At 46.9% G+C, this 19196-nt stretch overlaps 2 protein-coding genes across 4 annotated transcripts in view; one reads left to right on the top strand and one right to left on the bottom strand.

Annotated features, from left to right (window-relative positions):
• On the bottom strand, positions 1-3881 carry GAMT (guanidinoacetate N-methyltransferase). The gene is made up of 7 exons (XM_050910595.1): positions 3788-3881; positions 2474-2673; positions 1647-1792; positions 1493-1556; positions 1087-1154; positions 526-636; positions 1-160 (listed from the first exon to the last, which is right to left on the bottom strand). The coding sequence occupies exons 1-7, from the start codon at positions 3871-3873 to the stop codon at positions 20-22; spliced, it is 816 nt and encodes a 271-aa protein (XP_050766552.1). The 5' UTR covers positions 3874-3881; the 3' UTR covers positions 1-19.
• The window catches only part of DAZAP1 (DAZ associated protein 1), a 26430-nt gene continuing 11026 nt past the window's right edge, over positions 3793-19196 (top strand). The window contains exons 1-7 of one of the 3 annotated variants that reach the window (XM_050910586.1): positions 3793-3903; positions 10061-10101; positions 10559-10725; positions 11045-11110; positions 11744-11854; positions 14261-14309; positions 18845-18927. In XM_050910586.1, coding sequence (XP_050766543.1) covers positions 3872-3903; positions 10061-10101; positions 10559-10725; positions 11045-11110; positions 11744-11854; positions 14261-14309; positions 18845-18927 — 549 coding nt within the window. In that variant the 5' untranslated portion in view covers positions 3793-3871. Of the gene's footprint in view, positions 3904-10060; positions 10102-10558; positions 10726-11044; positions 11111-11743; positions 11855-14260; positions 14310-18844; positions 18928-19196 lie in introns of those variants that run through there. The other 2 variants (XM_050910587.1, XM_050910588.1) reach the window with 2 other exon arrangements.

Genomic DNA, 19196 nt, shown 5'->3' on the forward strand with positions numbered 1-19196 from the left:
TGCCGGGCTGCCGGCACCCTCAGTGCTTAACGATGGTGGGTGTGAGCATCTTGTGGAAGGAGTAGTACCTGCAGTCCTTGGGGGGGACCAGGTCCATCACCCTCGTGCTGATGTTCTCCTTCTTGAACCCGGCCTCGACCAGGTGCCCTACCTGGGTCTCCTGCGGGAGAGGAGGGGTGGGAAGGAGCAGCGATGGTTTGAGCTGCCCGGATGCAAGCGGAGAAGCTGCTGAGCCCTGGCCCGCGGGGACACGGGGCAGCGCGAGCAGCCGGGTGCAGGGAGCCCCGTCTTGGGCTGCCGTGGGCAAAACCCCTCCGACCTTCCCTCAAATGTTCCCTGCTGCGCCCCAGCCATCACGGATGAGTTAAGCAGCCGTGGAGCGCTCTGGCTCGTGCTGCTCCACGGCCACAGCGTCAGGCGAGCGCCTGGGGATGCGGGAGATGCACAGGCTGACGGGGCAGCTTTGGGGACCGCGGGCTGGGCTGGGGGTGCCAGGCCCTCCCCAGCCCGGGGAGCAACGCTCACCTCAAACATCTTCTCGATGTCGGTGTACTTGGTCTTCAGCAGCTCGCCCCAGGAGGTCAGGTTGCAGTAGGTGAGGACCCCGCCGGGCTGCAGCAAGCGGAAGGCATGGTCCTGCAACGGGAATCGAGGGGGAGCTGGCTCAGCACCCGGCACTCAGCCCTCACCTCGCACAGCACCCCCCGCTCAGCACCCGCTCCCCGCCTTACCCCCCTCCAAGCTCTCGCTTCTCCCCGCAGAGCCGGACGTTGCCCCAGCCCTCCGCGCCCTCCCGCTGCTCCCCTCCGCCGGCTGCAACCGCGCCGATGCCACCACCATGCTGGGGACATCGGGGTTTTCCAGAGGGCACCAAGTGCTGGGCAGCAGGGAGGGTGCTGGGGACGGCGGGGGCTGCAAACCAACACCTGCCTCTGGCTTCTGAGCTCCGAAATTCTCCTCTCTGCCCCGTGTGCCCCCATCTCCCCCAAACCCACCCAAGCCGGGGGCTCCAGCCCCTTGCAAAGGGCGGCGGGAGCTGCGGGTGCTGCGGGGCCGGGGTGCAGGTGCTGCACCCCGCCACGTTACCTTGATGAAAGTGAACTGATGTGTGTGCCAGGTCTCCTCCGACAGCGGGTAGGTGTCATACAGGATCCCTGCCCGGGAACACCGGAGACCAGCCGTTAGCCGGGAGAGACCACCGAGGTGCCGGTGGGGCTCATGTGCCGGGGGGAAGACCCCCTTCACGGCCTGTTACTATTTTTTCCTACTTAAATTTGCACCCCATGTCTCTGACCCCCGGAAGGCAGCGATGTGCTGCTCCCCAGGACAAGGTGCTGCTCCCTGGGGACACCGGCTGCAGCCCATCCCCGGCCCTGCCACCGCAGGAGGGAGCCAGGCTGCGTGCTCACCTGCACCCTGGGCTCTGCCATGGGGACCCCCACCCTGCCGCCCCCTCCCCGGTCCCGCCGTGCTGGGCTGCGCGGTGCCTCACCCCTGAAGTGCCCGTCCGGCAGCGTCGGCACCACTTCTTCCCACAGCCCCTTCAGGGGCACGACCTGCGGGCGGGATGGCAGAGCGGTGAGCCCGGGCGGCAGGCACCCACCGGCACCGCGCACCGGCACAGCCCCCCCCCCCCCCCCCCGAACCTTGTGCGGTTGCGTCCTGGCCCACTCCTCCAGCCGCCGGAAAACCCCCTCGTTGCACTCGACGATCCAGTGCTCCTCGATGTCGAACTCCTCCACCTTCGTGGCGGCGATGGCCATGCCGAAGCCCACCTCCAGCACGCGGCCGCCTGGGGACGAGAGGGCAGCTGGGGGGGGGGCTGTCCCTCCCCAGCGACGCCGGGCGGCCGGTGCAAGCCCAGCAAACGCAGAGCCCTGTTTTTTCTCCGCCTCGGAGCCCCCCCCCCAGCCCCAAATGCTGCCCCGCTCTTTCCCTGAATTGGGCTTTTTTTTCGGCGCGGGTTGGGAAAGCGCGGTGCTGCCCGCGCTGGGGTGAGAAGCCGGGAGCAGCCCCGTGTCCCCGTCACCCGCAGCCTCGCCGGCTGCACCCCGCAGCGGCCCTTTGCCCCCACCGAACCCCCCCGGGGGGTCACAGCGGGAACAAGCAACCGCTCACAGCGGCGCTGCCGAAACCCTCCCTCCGCCGGCACGGGGGAAACGCAACCCGAAAAGCGGCAGGTCCCGGCCGGGCTGTGCTCTGCCCCCGCAGGCGGCTGCACCCCCCCCTCCCCGCAGCCCCGGCCCCTTTTGGGAACGTGTCACCCTGACACGAGAGCACAAGTGCCACCGCGGCCCCGCTCCCACCGTCGCTGCGTGGGGAGCACCGGCGGCGAGCGGGGTGCGTGCAGTGGGGTCCCCCGGCAGCAACATCTCCCCCCCCCCGGCATTGTTCACTCACGGGAAAGCTGCCCGCTCCCCACGCCCGAGCTGCACCCCACGGCACGGCCCTCAGCCCGCGGGGCCCCCGTTACCCCTCGACGCAGCCACGGCCGCCAGCGAGTGCATGTAGGGGGTCTCCCAGCGCTCCATCACCGGCTTTCCCAGGATCTCCAGGTGGGCGTCCGGCGCATCGTAGCCGGCTGCCGCCTCCCGCCAGGCCGCCCGGCAATCCTCGCCCTCCGTGAAGATGGGCCCCGCTACCGTCCAGGTGCTCATGGCCGTGCTGCCGTCGCTGCGGGGAGGAAAAAGTCGACCGGCTTGGGCTCAGCGGTGCTGGGGGAGGGCAAAGGGCCGCCCGGCTCTTGGCCGGCTTTAAATAGCCGGGGCTGGAAAAGTGCTGAGCGTGCACGGCGGGCTGGGGCCCTTCTGGGTGAAAGGGATCCCTTATCGGGAGCTGGGGGCGGCGGGGGCGCAGGCAGGGGCTGCCAGGCCTGAGCGGCCACGCACGGCTGCCTGCACAGGCATCCTGCAGGCAGGAGCAGCCCGTGTCCCAGCTCAGAGCGTGGCTGGGGGGGGGGGGGGGGTGCAGGGCCTGGGCCCCGCTCCCGGCAGCACCGTGCACCACACTGTGCATGGCCGGAGCGGGAATGACCAGCACCGCTGCGTGCCGGAGCTGGGCTGGATCAGTACAACTTGGGGGGACCGTCGAGGGAGGGTTTTTCCCCAGGGGCTGTGCCCCACGCTGTGCCACGCAATGGGGCCACGCAGAGGGTTCAGCCCCACGCGGTGCCACGCTCCGGAGCTGGGGCTGTGCCGTGCTCCAGGCCCATGCACAGGGCTCTGCCCCACGCTGCACCAATGCACTGGGGCCTGTGCACGGTGCCGCGTCCCTCTCCGAGCTGCACGCAGCGTCGTGCCCCACGCTATGCCACGCACAGCGGCCTGCCCCACGCTCCTCCGCTGTGCACGGTGTTGTGCGTGGCCGGGCTGCGCTGGATGGAGAGGAAGGGCTGCTCCTGGGGGCTGAGCCAGGCACCGGGCGGGGCCGGGCGGGGCCGGGCGGGGCGGAGGGGACCCGCCGGACCGGCACACCCCCCCCCCCCCCCGCCATGCAGCGCCGAGCACCTCGGTCGCACGTGGGGCGGGCGGACTGCCCTTCCCGTCGGCCCCCGCGCGCCCCGCCCCGCCCCGCCCCGCCCCTCCCTGGGCGCGGCCCCGGAGACCCCGTAGCGAGGGCAGGTGCGCGCGCAGCGGCGGTTGGCGGCGCTGAGGGAGCGCGAGCGCGCGGCGGGGGGGGGCCGGGCCGGGCCGGGGGCGGCCGTTGCGCAGCTCGGGAAGCGCGGGGGGGGGGGGGGGGAAACGGGGGACGGCCGGACGGCGAGGAGCGCCCGCCCGCAGCCCGCGACCTGCCGCCGCCGCCGCTGCTGCTGCTGCCGCCGCCGGAGGGAAGAGCCGGGCGCGGCCCCGGATACCGCCGAGGAGCCGCCGCCATGAACAGCGTGGGAGGCGCCGACGAGATCGGGTGAGGCGGGGGGGGTGGCCGGCTGAGGAGGCGCCGGGGCGGGAGAGGTGCAGGGGTCCAGCCCCCCCTTTTCCTGTACCCTGAGGCGAGGGCCGCACCGGGGCTTCCGCCGCCGGGGGCTGGGGGGGGGGGGGGGGGGTCTGCGCCCCCCCTCTTCTCCCCGTCCCCCCGTCCGCCGCCGGGCCCGTCCGCCATGCTGGGCCCCTGCGGACCGGGAGGGTGGCTCCCCCCCCCCCCTCACGTGACCGGCCCGCGCCGGGCTGCGGCGGCAGGTGCGCGCGGCCCAAGGTCACCCGCGGCGCTTCCCGCGCCCTCCCGGGAGCCCTGGCCCGGCCCCGCCAGCCCCCGGCCACGGCGGGGGGGGGACACGGGACCCGGTTTGTTTTCCCCTTCTCCGTTGCTAACGAGGGGTGGGGGTGTATAAACCCGCCGGTGACTTTGTTCCGGTGACTCATCAGGGCTTCCCCGCGTGGGCCCGGAGGGGCCGAGGGCCGGCCGGGCCGCGGATCAGGGACCTTGGTTCTTCCCGGGGGGAACGGCAGGACAAAGGCGGCAGCCGGGAGCCTCCCCTCGCTTCCCTCGTCTCTGCTGCAGAGGAGTCCTTGTGCTGCATGTAGCTGCCTCTTGCAAAGTTCCCCTCTGCTGACAGATGCCTCCGGCTCGCTGTCCTTATGTGCAAGCTGAACTTCAGTCAGAAAAACGCTGGTTTTACTTTAAAGGCTTTCCAGAGATTTTGTGGCTTCTTCAAGCTGAGAGCCTGGCATAGGTCTAGTTCTTCTGAGATGTATTTAGTAGTAGTCTCCTTCGGTGCTGTATTTTAAAGCCCGGCGATGTGTAAATTAGGAGACTGTAGACTTGGCACGTTAGAACTGAAAATAGCAAAAATAAAGTTAAAAAAAAAGATTGGCTGCTTAGTTTTCACTGCAAGTTTTGGCACAGAATATGCGCATCATAACTGGTCACCTTTTTTGAAACTATGGTGGACGGGTACAGGTCTTCCATTCTCGCACTGTCTCCAGTACGTAGTAAGCTGCTTATTTACTGTGCATGTTCTTAATTTGTACAGCCTTAAAAATACAAGAGGCAGGATAACTGTTTTGAATATAACACGTTGCTACGAACAACACATACTGCATAAAGCATGTTTAAATGTGTAGGTTTTGCTCTGAAAGTATTTTTATTTGGTCCTGGGCCTTAATCACTGTCTAGCGCCTGATGAGAGACTTGATGAGCAGACTTCTGTGTGCCGCTGTTCCGGAACTGTAGGTGAGCGCAGGCTGCGAGTTACTCAGTGAAATGTTGTCAGCTTTCATCCTGAACAGGCCCGGTTGTCACAGAGCTTGTTCCCAGTTGCAAACTGCTTAGATTTTGATCCTTCTGAGTTGTAATCAGATTTGAAAGGATTAGATTTTAATCAGAGATGTTAATTTTCTTTTTTCTCCTCCCCCAAAAGTGCTCAAATGGAAAGGTGAAAGCGTAGAATAAACTGCAGTTTTAGCCAGCTGCCTATAGTTGTGTGAAGGAAGTTCTGCTTTGAAAGCTGTTGTGAGATGCAAGTCTTTATAGGAAGTTATGAATTTAACCACATTCAGACAGAGATTTTAAGTTTATTACAGAGATTTAAGAAAAAATACTTCCGAAGGCTGTAGGCCTTGCAGTCGTGTTGATATGAGTAGGTCGGGCCTTGTGAGCATTATTTGTTGTAATTAGTACTCGGGACTCTTTTGGATGAAAGAAAAGTCCTGATCTTGAGATCCTTCTGTCCTACAGGATGTAGCTGCTTGGGACTGCGCTAAGAGAAGTGATAGATGTTAGTTAAACTGCCAGATTATTTTACGTAGGCAAAGAGTTTATGCTTTTGTTGAGTTTCAGCACTTTTAAAATACCTGTGCATGCTTTCTTACTAATTCTGGGATTATCTGCTTCAGTGACAGATAGATTTATGGCAGAAAAGAATAAATTAGCAAGTAAAATTTTCTCAGGAAGTAGTTGAAGCGGAACACGTGGGTTTGTGAAACTTGGTTAAAACTTATTATATGTACTATAACTTCTGAAGAGTCATCATTCCGCTTTCTGCTCCCGAACTGAGCACTGCGAGGAACGCTGCTGCTTCAGGCGCGCTGTGTCTGTCGGTGTCTTTCACTTACTGGTGTACCATTCATGGTGGAAAGAAAGACCTGCCCAAAGACACAGGCTGGTGTTTTGTGTTCTCATCAGGCTCGTGCTGGGGAATTGCTTTACATTCTGTTGGGGATGGACTACAGCATCCTTCTAACATGACAGTCTATAAATATGTAGCTTTCTGGACGGAGGTGTGCGTTTTTGAGCGTGATGTAAATAGGTATGAGGACAGTGATGTCAGCAGGCTCAAACTGGCAGCATAATTTTAATAACTACCGGCCCATAAACTGTTTGAACAAAAAGGTTTATCGGAGGCAGCGTACCTAAGACCTTACGAACGGGCTGGTGATGCAAGCTGAGCGCAGGGAAGTGAACACTCACCTAGCATTATTTCTTACGACTGTCTTGCATCTGACAGCTGTCTTATACAATATTGCGTCTAGATTTTTGTATTAGGTAGGAATTAGTTAAGTCTTGCATTTGCTCAGGGTGTTCAAACCAGTCCATGGAGGAGTCAAAGGCAGGGTAGTCCTGGCTTTTGGCATTCTATAGTGTGCATATAAATAGAAGCCATGTATTTACATACAGCTGCTGTAGTTGACCTTAGGCAACCCAGCTTTTTTGTTTGTTTAAATGTATGTAGGGTGACTACAAATAATTAATAATGGAATTGGAAGGTTTCAATGACCATTAACTGCAGGGAGTCCTCCATCCCTGAGACAGCTTGATGTTCTGTCAGAATGCAGCTGGTATTTTTAGATTGATCTTATATACCAAGCTATCAAATTTAGTTTAAAAAAAAAAGATAAATCCCAAAATGTAGTTAACACACAGTCATGGGCTACATCAAAACTTTAATCTGAATATAACACTAGATCAGTTGTTTTTTTCTTTGCTATTAGGAAATAAAGTTATTTCCTTATAGAACTTACTTAATTGCCCTAAAAATAATGGCACAAGAAAGAGCACACAGATTTGTGCGTGTGTCCTGTATGTGGAGAGGAAACATAGTAAAGGCACAGTCGTGGAAGCTGTCAGGAAGTCTGCGTGTGGTGACGACTGTTGGGTGAAGTTTGGCTGTTACCAGAAAATGACCTGTTGCTGAAAACTGGCTGGTGTTGAAGACGCTCTTTGAACTGATGCCACCAGCAAGCTCTTTGCCAGTAGAGGGAGGTGGGGGCAGTTTTCCTATCCTTGAGAAAAACTTCGTCATCCTGAAACGTGCAAGTAGAAAACAGGCCTGCTTTCAGAGAGGGTTGATAATGGATGAAATGTCCTGCTTGTGCTGTTACCAGATGCATGATGATAATGCAAGAGCAGATGCAGCCACTGTCTTCTGCAACACTGTGAAGACTGTACTTTCGTTGCATATTACCAGTGCAGTTATTTTCTGGCCTGCTTAAGAAGATGCTTTGATCTGTGCTTAACAGTTGGTCCTTTTTTTTGAAAGACAAGACTTACGTCACCTCTCAACTAGTGACTTGGAAATAAAATTTGCCTCGATGGAACAAGACTTGTAGGTACCGTGTAAGACTGAATTTAGTCACCCCTTGTTTTCGTGTGTAGTATACCTGCACTCTTAAGGCATTGGTTTAGTCACTGTTGGCTGTTACAGCATCATGTCATGACCCTTATGCGTCACAGAGAAGTGAATCAAAGTGAAAAGGGACTGCTGGTTTCGACTGCAAGCTGCCTTGCTATGCAGGACCTTCTAGTTGCAAGGCTTTCACTTCACTGATGCTCCGTGCGCACCAGCAGCTCTCTGGCTGGGGGGGTGGCCGATTTCTTACTGCAGTTAGCTGCTCCTGAAAAAAGCAGGTGAGAGGAAGTTTAAGTTTTTTTTGTTAGAAGAACTTCAACTTTCCCCGTGTAAGTGAAGGTGCGCTAATTCCCAAGCTCAGCTGCAGTTATGCTTGGGTATATCTGAGGGCGAGTAGAAGACAAAGCAGAATATGGTTCCTCTCTTTGAGGACTGGTAAGAGAAATAGAGGGCATCCTCTAAAGATAAATTATCCCAGCACTTGTCTGTGCAGACCCATAAAATTATTAACAGAAGAGCTTTTGAGTTGCTGCTTCTTACTGAAAAGGGCCAAGGGTTGAGGTGGCTTTGAACTACATTTAATTATGTAGTAAATTACTTTGCATGGAAGTTTTGTCACACCCTAAAGTTGATAAAGAGTTGCAAAGCAGGCCGTCTGGCATCTCGCTGCTCCTCTTTGTGCATTTACCCAAGTACTTCGGCGTGCTCTGACACGAAATGGTACAGATTTGGATGCTCTTTTCAGAAGATGAGTTGATTCAGATTTGTCTGACGTTTTAAGCATGGAGTTTAGTTTGGGTTTTAGCCATGACTTTCTCATCTGTTTGGAGATATCTCTAAACTAGATTGTGAAATGCTTTCACAACTAATTGCTGAATTAGTGCTACTCTGTTATTTAGTACTTGCCTCACAAGTTTGCCTTCTATCTTAGACTTGAACTTGGTCATTCTACTTTTGCTTTCATTTAACTAGAAGATAATGGTAGACAAAAGTGATTCTGACTGGTCTTTCTAGGTGAGCAAGGGAGTAGCACATAAAAGGAATGGATGAAGGTTTTTTTGTTTGTTTTAATCAGCAGTTTAAGGACTTTTCTTTACCAGGACAGTACTTTGAGAACACAGGAGCGAGGAAGCCGGAGGGCTGACTTAAGCTTTTTTGATCTGAGGATGGAAAAAACTCATATGCTTTCTCTCTTACCCAATTAGGCAGCTAGAGAACAAGTATAGAAATTTCAGGTGATGTCTGAATCCAGCCATTGCATCTAGTTCAGCGTTCCTTCCTGTGGAGTCTGTTTCTTTTAGCTGCGATTCCCGTTGGGCTTTGACCTTCTGGCACGTGAAAGTTGGCCACATCGTCCCAGGGTAGATGCACTTACATTGCTTATTATTTGTAAGTTGGTATTAAATAACTTCAACCACTGGCATTATTTTTCATATGGTGATACCTCTAAAGGTAGGAGATGGTAACATCGAGTGTGTAAACTTCAGAGTCTGGTGTTATTTTTGCTACAATACCTGTTAAAAAGGACTGCAGCAGCTCTCTTGCTGGTGTATTTTTGTAGAATAATTTTATTAACCTATTTTGGCTGTCAGTTATCTTTCTGGTAACATTCAGTGTTAGGTAGCAAATGGATGTAGGAGAGCCGAACTGTTCTTTGAACTTGGTTTTGGAGGCCTAATGCAAGACCGTGTGCACCTTGATCCTTAACCTGGGATTAAAGCAGTTAATGGAATGGACTTGGATATTTAAACTAGGATGTCTGGTTTTCTGTCAGTTTGCTTTATCTCAGAAGTTTTGGATTTTGTTTTCATCCTTAAATTGGAACTGCATGGACCCTGCAGCTGTTTTCTTCTGTTGCTAAGAGAAGGTCTGTAAGTAACTCAGAGCCAAGGATCCAGTCCTTGATAGGAATCCAAACATCCCCTTTTAATTGCGGGGTGGGGGTTAACCAGGTAGAATGACTTTATAACAGTGTTCTTGGATCACTTTTCAAATTTCAGTGGTGCTTTATACATGTTTTTCTGAACTATGAAGTGTTCCATGCTGGAACTCCTTTCTGCCCCAAAAGAGCAGGTAAATGTACTTAGTGTGATGTTCTATGTTGTTTTTTTTTTTCCTTCTGGCTATTGTAATGATTTCTCAAAGCAACACTGCCTTCTCAAATACCTGGAAATAAGAAGGTTGGAGGAACTTCGGCTTTTCTGGTATTTTTGTCTTCTCTTTGCATAAAAGAATAAAATGTATTCCTGTAATAAACTTACAATCTCTGTTCGTGCTTGTGGCACACAAAACGGATGCTTCAGTTTTATGTGAACCTTTGTGAAACAGAAGGTAGTTGTCACAAAAAATAGTGAATTCTAGTGAAGAACGGGCTTTGTAATGTATTTTGGAGGCCTCGGTACTGCCAGACCTCGTCAGAATAGCTGACTTCTGCGTTAAATAAGATGAAGCATCTGTTGTGTAGCACCCTAAAACTGCTGTATGCTTCATTTGCAGAAAACTGTTTGTGGGTGGCTTGGACTGGAGTACAACACAAGGTAAGCTATGTATTCTACAGTCGTTGAGCCAGGCCTTTGTGAACAGCAAAACAATGTACAGATACATAGCTTTTTAACAGACAATACTGTGGTAGGAAGATTTGGATGAGATTCTACTGCTGTCTTCTGCTAATGAATAAAATTTTCTGTAGAGAGAGTTCAAATATATGTTAATCACCTTTGCTTTTATATTTTCTATCAGTGTTACTGAAGTTTTTGTCAGCTCAGATGATGACAATTTTTTATCATTGCTTTACTATGATGCTACTTTCCTTTTGTATGAGTGGAAGTAAACCATTATATATAATTTGTTTAGAGGAAGTAAAATTTAATAATTTTCAGAAAATGTGTTTGAACTTGTTTAGCTGTTTGCTTATCTTTTGTCTCGTAACTGCGAACACAGCTTGGTAAAGTTAATATCTGGTTCTGTTTAATGTGTGCTTTTTTTTTTTAACAGAAACTCTTCGTAGCTACTTCTCCCAGTATGGAGAAGTTGTAGACTGTGTAATAATGAAAGACAAAACAACAAACCAGTCTCGAGGATTTGGATTTGTCAAATTTAAAGATCCCAACTGTGTGGGAACAGTACTGGCCAGTAGACCTCATACGTTAGATGGCCGAAATGTAAGTTGCTTTTGTGTTTTGGGGTTTTTTTTTCTGCTTCAGAACTTTCTGCTCCAGACTGCTTCAAAGATCTGTTTTAAATTCTGGCTTCTTATTTGCAGACTGGATAGTGTAAAAGTTACCTGGTTGTTGGTTTTAATTATTTATTGTAAGACAGCTTTAACGTAATGATTTGTGTCACGTTGTAGAAGCGATGTATTGACGATAGCTTTGATCTGAGGAGCTGGATTTCAGCAGTGCTGTGTTCAGCTGCCATAAACGTAACTTTTACAACAATATTCTGCACGCTGAGATCTGACCAAACTGGAACTTCTTCCAGATTGATCCAAAGCCATGTACACCTAGGGGGATGCAACCAGAAAGGACACGACCGAAGGAAGGATGGGTAAGGAAAGATACTTGGTGTATCCTGCCTGTTTTCCAAGTTTTGGCTTACCTTCTAGCAGTTTAATTGAATTCACTTGGATTATATCCATGTTTTAAAATAAGGAGTCAGTATGCAGGCCTTGAGTGTAAATTTTACTTCTGAAAAATGTCTTCTACTTAGATTTCCGTGGTAAGACTCCAAGTACAATAGAGTGTTAACGAACATTTTGTGTTTGCATCAGATTCAGTTTGTGGGTGTGGTATTTTCTTAAGCTCTTAGTAATGCTTTTAGTTGAGTTCTTCAAATCTTGAAACAAGTGTCTGGAAGTGCACTCGCAGGACTGATGCTCTTTTCCAGCCTACTTCACACCCTGCAGGTTAATATGATTTCATTATAAAATGAATAAATGGCCTCAGAACACAGTCCCTAGTTTTCTGATCTTCTGAAGAACAGAGACTGGGTTATAACTGTGAACACTAAACTTCTGAGCTCTGAACATGCAGTTGCCTCACTTTAATGACTAGGAGACTTCAAGCCTGGAGACTGTTCCCCCTCAACCTGCAAGAGACCATTGTTCATGTTTAAGTGTAAAATGATAGAAGTAGCCAACTTTATTGTCCTTCTGACTGAATTTTTTCCTCCTTGATTTAGCAGAAAGGATCCAGGAGCGATAACAATAAATCAAATAAAATTTTTGTTGGTGGGATTCCTCATAACTGTGGCGAGACAGAGCTCAGGGAATACTTCAAGAAATTCGGAGTGGTGAGTCATTCAGCATGATGGCAGTTATCAGTCGGTTGCAAGATGCTTTCCTTCCCCACTGCCTTTTCTCAGATTTCGTCAAGCTGTCAAATTTTGGGTTAATTTAGACAAACTGCTGTAGGGACGTATTGAAGCATTTTGTGATAAACTGTAGTAAACGTTCATCATCTTGAAATGTAACTTGCTGTTTGTCAAAATCTATTGCTCTGATATGTAACTTACTTTGCTGCTTCTGTCTCCTCTTGTTTAAATCTGCCTGATGCATTATTCTGTTCCCTTCTTGCAAAAACTCCTGAGTTGAGTTGGCTTAAGAATATTTTTTTCTCTTTTCAATTGATAACTTACAGCTCGGCAATTAAAAAATTTTTGTTAAATTTTTTTGGGAGGGGGGGAACAGCAAATACTTCAGTGAGTTTGTGTCTAAGATCCTCATCTTTGACTACGTGTACAGAGAGGTTAAATTTTGCAGTCTCCTGCCATTATTTTGGTAACAGTAGTTGCTTTTAAATCATCACCTGGAATCAGCTGAGTTCTGTTTGTCCCTAGAACCTCCATTCTAGAGACAAACTACTACTCATGTTATGCACTTGGCTTTAATTCTGTTTGTAACCTCGGACTGAAATGACTATCTTCTGATTTTGGTTTGATTTTTTTTTTTTCTATTTAGTTTTAATTTCCATTTATCCCAACTATTGTTGCCCCTTTAAGATGGTAGACTATTGAACTAAATGACTAAATTCAGCTGTGAATAAGTTTGAGAAACTTAAAGATTGGCTGAGTTAAATTCAAGACTGTGCCAGTGGACGTGAACTTGCCATCTTTGAGTGGCATCTAGTGTGTTCTTTTGATACTTTTTTTTAATCACCTTTCTCTAAGATCTTTTTTTAGTGGCGGCAAAGGATTTGTTGATTCTTTTTCAAGGGTCTAAGTTTATCAACAGTACTGTATTTAAAATTTGATTAAGATAATTAAAAAAAAAATATAAAAGGCAATGGCTAACAACTCTTTCTTTAGTTCGAAAGGCTGCAGTAGACTTGTAAATAAAAATGGGGGAGCAAGTTCCACAGCTGTGGAGCATAATTTCTAAAGGCTCTTCCTCACGGACTTTTGGCTTTCCAATTCTGACCTCGGGATGGCTGGGGAGATACAGGGTTATGTTCCGCCAAATATAGAAGGCAACAGCCATTAAGTGTAAGTGCCTTTAAAAGTAAGTAGTAGAACTTTAACAATAGCATAGAAATTGGGGAGTCTGTGTAGTGTTCTTAATGAGTTATCTTTGGAGAAGTAGAGGCTCTTACATGTTTTGTGGCCACAGAGTGAAGAGAGAAAAACAGGCACTGATTCTTAGACATGGTAATTGCTTGGTAAAGAAGACCAAGCAATGTCTTAAGCGTGAAGAAGGAGATCCAAATGGACCAGTGGGGAAAAAATCTGGCACTGTCACATGGCATAATCCCCAAATGGGGATAACTCTCAGCTGTTAGCATCCAGTAGGATATATTCAAGTGAGTGTATATGGTGTAATAACTTGAAAAGTATGTTTTCTGGCTGTAAGTAAAAGGTGAATTTGCGTCAGATTTTAAGCTAATTCAGGGGATTCTAGTAAAAAATATCCTAAGATTGACTTGAAGGCGAAGATGTGATTCCATGAGATCACACACATTTTGTGACCGCTTTTCTGCATCTGAGAAATTTAAAGGCAGTTCCTTTCAGCTGTTTTAATATTGCCTTCGACATAAATGTTACACCTCTGGTTTTGTTTAAATTGTAGCTCACAGTGGTGCTTATTCTGGAAAAAATCGAAGCCCTCGAACAGCTTGCATTTTCCATTTTTTTGCTTTTTTTTTTTAAGTTAAAATCACACTGATACTGATCATCCATAACTTAGAGGTTTTTTGTAATGCTATTTAAAGCATCAGTTTATAACCGGTACTCTGTGCCATGCTGACACTCAAGTAAGTAATTCAGAGAAGCCGTGCAAATTCTTAAATGTGTTTGGAGTTAAAGCTGCTCTTCATGTTGAGAGTGAAAATATTTAAAAATGAAAAAAGTAATCTTTTAAGAAGCTACACTGATGAATAGTATGTTGAAAAACAGAAACCTTTGGGGGGTTTTTTACAGGCTATAGTGTGGGTATAAACAGTGTAGCGACCTTAATGCTAGATTAAAATCTTAAGTGTGATGAGACCTTAAAAAGCCACAGTGTAGCAGCTTTTCAGAACTAAAACTCCCATAAAGAGCAATATTCCCAATTTGTTTGCACTGTGCTAGGACAGCCTGGTATTGATGGCTACATCGAGCATTTAATTGTGCTTTGTGGATAGAGTGCGGGAAACCAGCCTGTAGTAACTGTTTATAACACTCCCCTGGTAGCACAGTTAGTAGAATTTCCCTTCTCTCTTCCAGGTCACTGAAGTTGTAATGATCTATGACGCAGAGAAACAGAGGCCCCGAGGTAAAGGCTGATCTAGTTTGTCCTTGAAATTTCTTCATACTCTCCTATAGTCAGATGGCAAACTATTTCACACCATCAGAAAAGGTAGACTTTTTTTTTATGTTGCCTCAGGAAAAAGAATAATTCACTGGGCAAATATCACTTCAAGTCTAGACTCTTCATCTACAGCTTTAGTTGGTATCTGTGCATTTAAAGTCAGATGTTTCATGTTCATTTATGGTTTTTTTGCTAGTTTTTTAGTTGAATGAAATTTGATTCTCAAGCCGCTCCTGTGGCTTACGGTACTATTGGGGAGGAAAAAAATGAGCAGACTTTCCTCCTGTTCCACATGAAAGGTATGTTGATGTCTGTAATTGCATGGGGGGGATACTCCAGTTCGGAGTACTTCTGAACATGAGATTAGAACAGAATCCATCCATTATATGCTTTTTGTTTTGGTTAAATGGCTTCACTTAAAATTAAAGAAAAACACTTTTTAAACTACACAAAATAATTCTGAAATATATATATTTTGATTGGGACATACAATCCCTGTATGCCAGACTTTTTTTTTTAAGGAAGAAAAAAACCAAAAAAACCCCCAAAACCTGGAAGTTTCACTAGACTATTTAATCAAGTTGGTAACCTTTGGTCAAAATATGAAGCAAGTTTCATGTCATCCACCTTCCATTGCATCTGTCATCTGTTTGACAATTAAGAGGCAATATTTTAAATACGTGAAACTTAGTTGCACTGACCACCTTGTAGCATGTTCTACATGCTAGAGAATAGTTTGCCATCTGAACTTTCATTTCTCTTCTGACTCATTATTAAGAAATATATTCTTCACTTCATATTTATTAAGCTGTTAAGTCTTAGTTTTATTTTTAATTTAGACATACATCCTTAGTGACATATTTAAGTGTTTCATAGTAAAGTATGGTAATGTTAAGTAAGTTCTTTTTTTTTTTTTCTTTTCTCTCTGTGAATTGTTTGACTGTGATTAACGATATCTCTTTAGATTTCTTCTCTCTAGGTGATAATTTATCACAGAGGTACAGGCCAGTTCCACAGTCAGAGGAGGGACGGGCTTTGTCTTTTATTGGAGTGTAAACGAAGTTTCAATATATTTGTTTTTTTGTTTTCTTGCTTTAGCTATCTTAATCTTCTTTCAACAGATACCTTTTATTTAAGCAGAACATAAATTCATCGGTTAAATGCTCTAGAGCATCTGATTTTAAATAGAGGAGGCAGTGGAGACAAAGATACAGGCATCTGAATATAATTTGTGGCTGAAGTTCTGAAATAGTAGTTATTGTATCATCTATATCTTTGTAATATTTAATCCCAGCCTTGCAGCCTCTGAGCAAAAGGTACTAAAACATCATGCTTGGTCTGGACTAATCCTGGTCTCAATTAATGGCTTCTCTGCTTAAAGCTATACTAAAAAAAAAATTAAAAAATAGAGGGCTTTGGGTCCACTTACTAGGTGGTAGCTTAAAGCAGAAATGACAGATGTGCACAGCTTTGAAAACCTATGTCTCTGTCCCATGTGCAGATGTACTGCCGAATACTTTCTCCCTTAATTCATCTGACTTCTTAAACAGTGTTCTTGAATCCTGTTGCTCTGGCTTTCATTTTTGTTCTGTCACATTCTTTTACGTAGTGCGGTAACTAACTGTCATCTCCAAAAATGGCCTTGTTAGTCCCTGGGGGTGTGCTAGGAAAAATTCCTCATAGTTAGCATTCGGTACTCCTGGTCATGCATCCCAGAACACATTTTCTCTTGCCTTCTTTCTGATCTGTATTCTGTTGCATAGAGTGCTACTCAGTCTATACCCTTGTCCTTTTAACATGATACCTAAATGACTATATATTTATAAAATTTAAAAGGCCAATTCACTGCCATCTTCTCGTACCATTCTGAATTTTGCCTTCTTCCATTAACTTTACCATCCTTGCATTTTGAACAGATCCCTTACTGCATGTCATTTTACTGGTTTGCTGGTAGGAGGAGGGAAAAATTTTCCCTGTTACTAATCCCTGTAGCATTCATCTACCTTCAGCTTCTCACAAGAACACTGGGAACCAGATTCTCGGTTAGCGTCAGAGCTACACCGATGCCCTTGGGGAGCCAGCTGTGTGTCTTCAAGTATCCAAGTTGTCTTTGCTTACTCGCAGTCCCTGTGTACTTCTGTTAGCTCTCCTGCAAGCAGTGCTTTCATCAAAATTCTTTTCAGAGTCCCAAGTATAAGCACAGCCAGCCTCGTTACATCTTAAAAGAAACAGTGGCTTTGCAGTCTCTGCTTCTCATGCTTTCTATTCTTGGCTAAAGCAACGACTGTGAAGTAATTTACAGGTTCTTGCTGTGTTTGTTCTCTTCTTCCCCTTGGCTGCAAACCAGCGTCATTCCTCTGTTCAGTAGTCCACTTGGATTCCTGCTAAATGCAATTAGCTTCTCTAGTCTTCAATAAAGTCTCGTCCTTCAAAAAATAAAGCTACTGGATGATAGACTTCATCACTTTTACTGTATCTAAAATTTCATGTTGTTGGAATTTTGCTGTGTATTGTACTCTGATTTCTTCACTGTTCCTTATCTTGTGGTGTTTGACCCTTTTAAATCCTTTTTTTTTTCTCTCTTTACTGGCTTCCTCAATGACCTCTTATTCTCCTTCCTTCTCCCCCTCCACACCCCATTCCTGTACCACAAACTATTCCCTTCCTTCAGTCTTGGAATCGAGTTAAACGAGCAACCTTCATATGTAGATGGTATCCATCGTTTTTCTTTCCCATGTCTTTTTAGATAAAGGCTGTAATACTAAATGTGTGATTTAAATACAAATACTTTTCTTTTGGCTCTAATACTTAGATTGCTAGTTAACCTCAGACAAATATATTGTGATGAAATGCTGCTCTCAATTTTGAGGCTGCTTTCATCACAGGTCAACAAAACTTCGTTTATACTGCCAGTCTCTTGTGTGTGGGAAATGCTAAGTTTTTTCCTTTTTATTTTAAGTTTATTTTAGTGATGTCTTTTGCTCTTGTTGCTGACAGCAGAATTTGACCTGCTGGAATCTATTTTGGCCTGTATCTTTGTGTATTTTTTTATATATAAACTTTCTCTACAATAGGCCTCTTTGGGCTTACCCAACCCAGTTGGATAAGCTTAGAGAGACACTAACTGTTATAGATACTGTATTTCTGTTTAACGCTTTAGAGCAATATATGGCTGCTGTCAGCACTAGCTGCAAAGCAAAATGCAAACCAAGGGGGAAATCTTGGGTTTCAGAAAAGCAGAAATGCATCCATGTTCCATATGCTTTTGATGCCGCACCTCGTTTTTCTTTCTAATTTTTATTGCTCTACCCTTAGCTAATCTAAAGAATGGCACAGTTTATGTACTGCATGTGTTCTTACCTTTCCTGGGATTTGGTTGTTACACCAGCCGTGAGTGGTTGATGGCATGAACCAGCCTCCGTGTTCGGTGAAATTAACCACTATTTTGCCACTCTCTCGGCAGTATCAGCAGCTACAACCTAAGTGCAGTGGTTCTCAAAGTGTGACCTCAAAGAGCGATTTAGTCCTGGGGCTTTGCCTCTTTTCCGGCGTCTTCTGCAGGCATCGAACACTCCCCCATAACCTTTTAAAAAGCTGCTGGATTCGGCTGAGCTGCCACCATCGAGGGCTATGGTCAGATAAAAGGGAATGAGGCACCCTCCGGGATCTGGAGCAGTTAGTAGCAATGTCTTGGGCAAAAAGAGGGACTGAAAAGTGTTGCATAGATTTTCAAGAGAAAAGCAGCAGGAAATATAAGAAATAAAATAGATTAGGGGATGTGACAGCTAGTATCGCATTCTATATAAGCAACACTTCTTTAGTTGGCAGGAGTTGCTGTCTATTGGAAGGAGTAATGTCTATTACGTGCTTTTTCTAAGGTGTGGAAAACTTGAGAACCTCTGATCTAGGTTGTTAGTTTCTGAAGCTTCTCATTCATCCATGGAGTGGTAAAATTCTTCATGCTTTAACAGCTACATTTCAAAGACAACTTTCTTATTTTCCACGGAAAATATTTCCTAATTGGAAGATGGGATAAGGGATGGGAGGAAGTTGCTTTGCAGCTTTGGGGAACAGGGACATAATAGGTTTTCCTTGGGAATCTAGTCTGAATCAAAGATAGGAGCTGCAAAGTTGCTTGGCATTAATCTGCTGTCCCACAAGTATTTTGTTTTTAATCATGTGGCACAGTTATATTTATGACTATATTAGCACTTTTTTCCATTTCCTGGTAGGTGGGTTAGGAATAAAATCAAATTAAAAGATAGTTAACAAGCTCAGTTTGTAAGTTGCATGTGTGAAAGCAAGATGAGGCATTAATTGCCTAATTACAGGAAGTATCTATTGCAATTTTCTCAGATTGACTTTTTTTGAAAATTTAACACAAGTCTCGGTTATCTGAAACCCCTGCTTGAACCCTTGGTCCGCCCCTAATACTGTTCATCATCCTGTTTTGTGTCACAACACCCTGCTACCTTGATTCACTCTTCGTCGTTGGCTAGGTTTTGGATTTATTACTTTCGAGGACGAACAATCAGTGGACCAGGCTGTCAACATGCATTTTCACGACATCATGGGCAAAAAAGTGTGTAGTTGTAGTTTTATTTTACCTTAAGAAAGAACCAAGTCTTGGGCAACTAGCAATTTCACTGGTGAATAAAACTTAATTGATTCAGTTAGGCGGGAGAGCGTGTAAGTCCAAATTCGAGGCTTTATCCATGAAGGTGGGGAAAGTCTTCTGAGTTTGCTTAAACAGGCGAGCAAGGCAGTTAGCTTGTGGCTTAGCCCATAGAAGAGACAGATCTTGAAAGCCTGAGAACTTAGGCTGTGGGCTGTTTTGTTTTGGGTAAGGCC

The sequence above is a fragment of the Gymnogyps californianus genome, chromosome 24 (genome assembly GCF_018139145.2).
Source record: "Gymnogyps californianus isolate 813 chromosome 24, ASM1813914v2, whole genome shotgun sequence".
Classification (NCBI taxonomy): domain Eukaryota; kingdom Metazoa; phylum Chordata; class Aves; order Accipitriformes; family Cathartidae; genus Gymnogyps; species Gymnogyps californianus.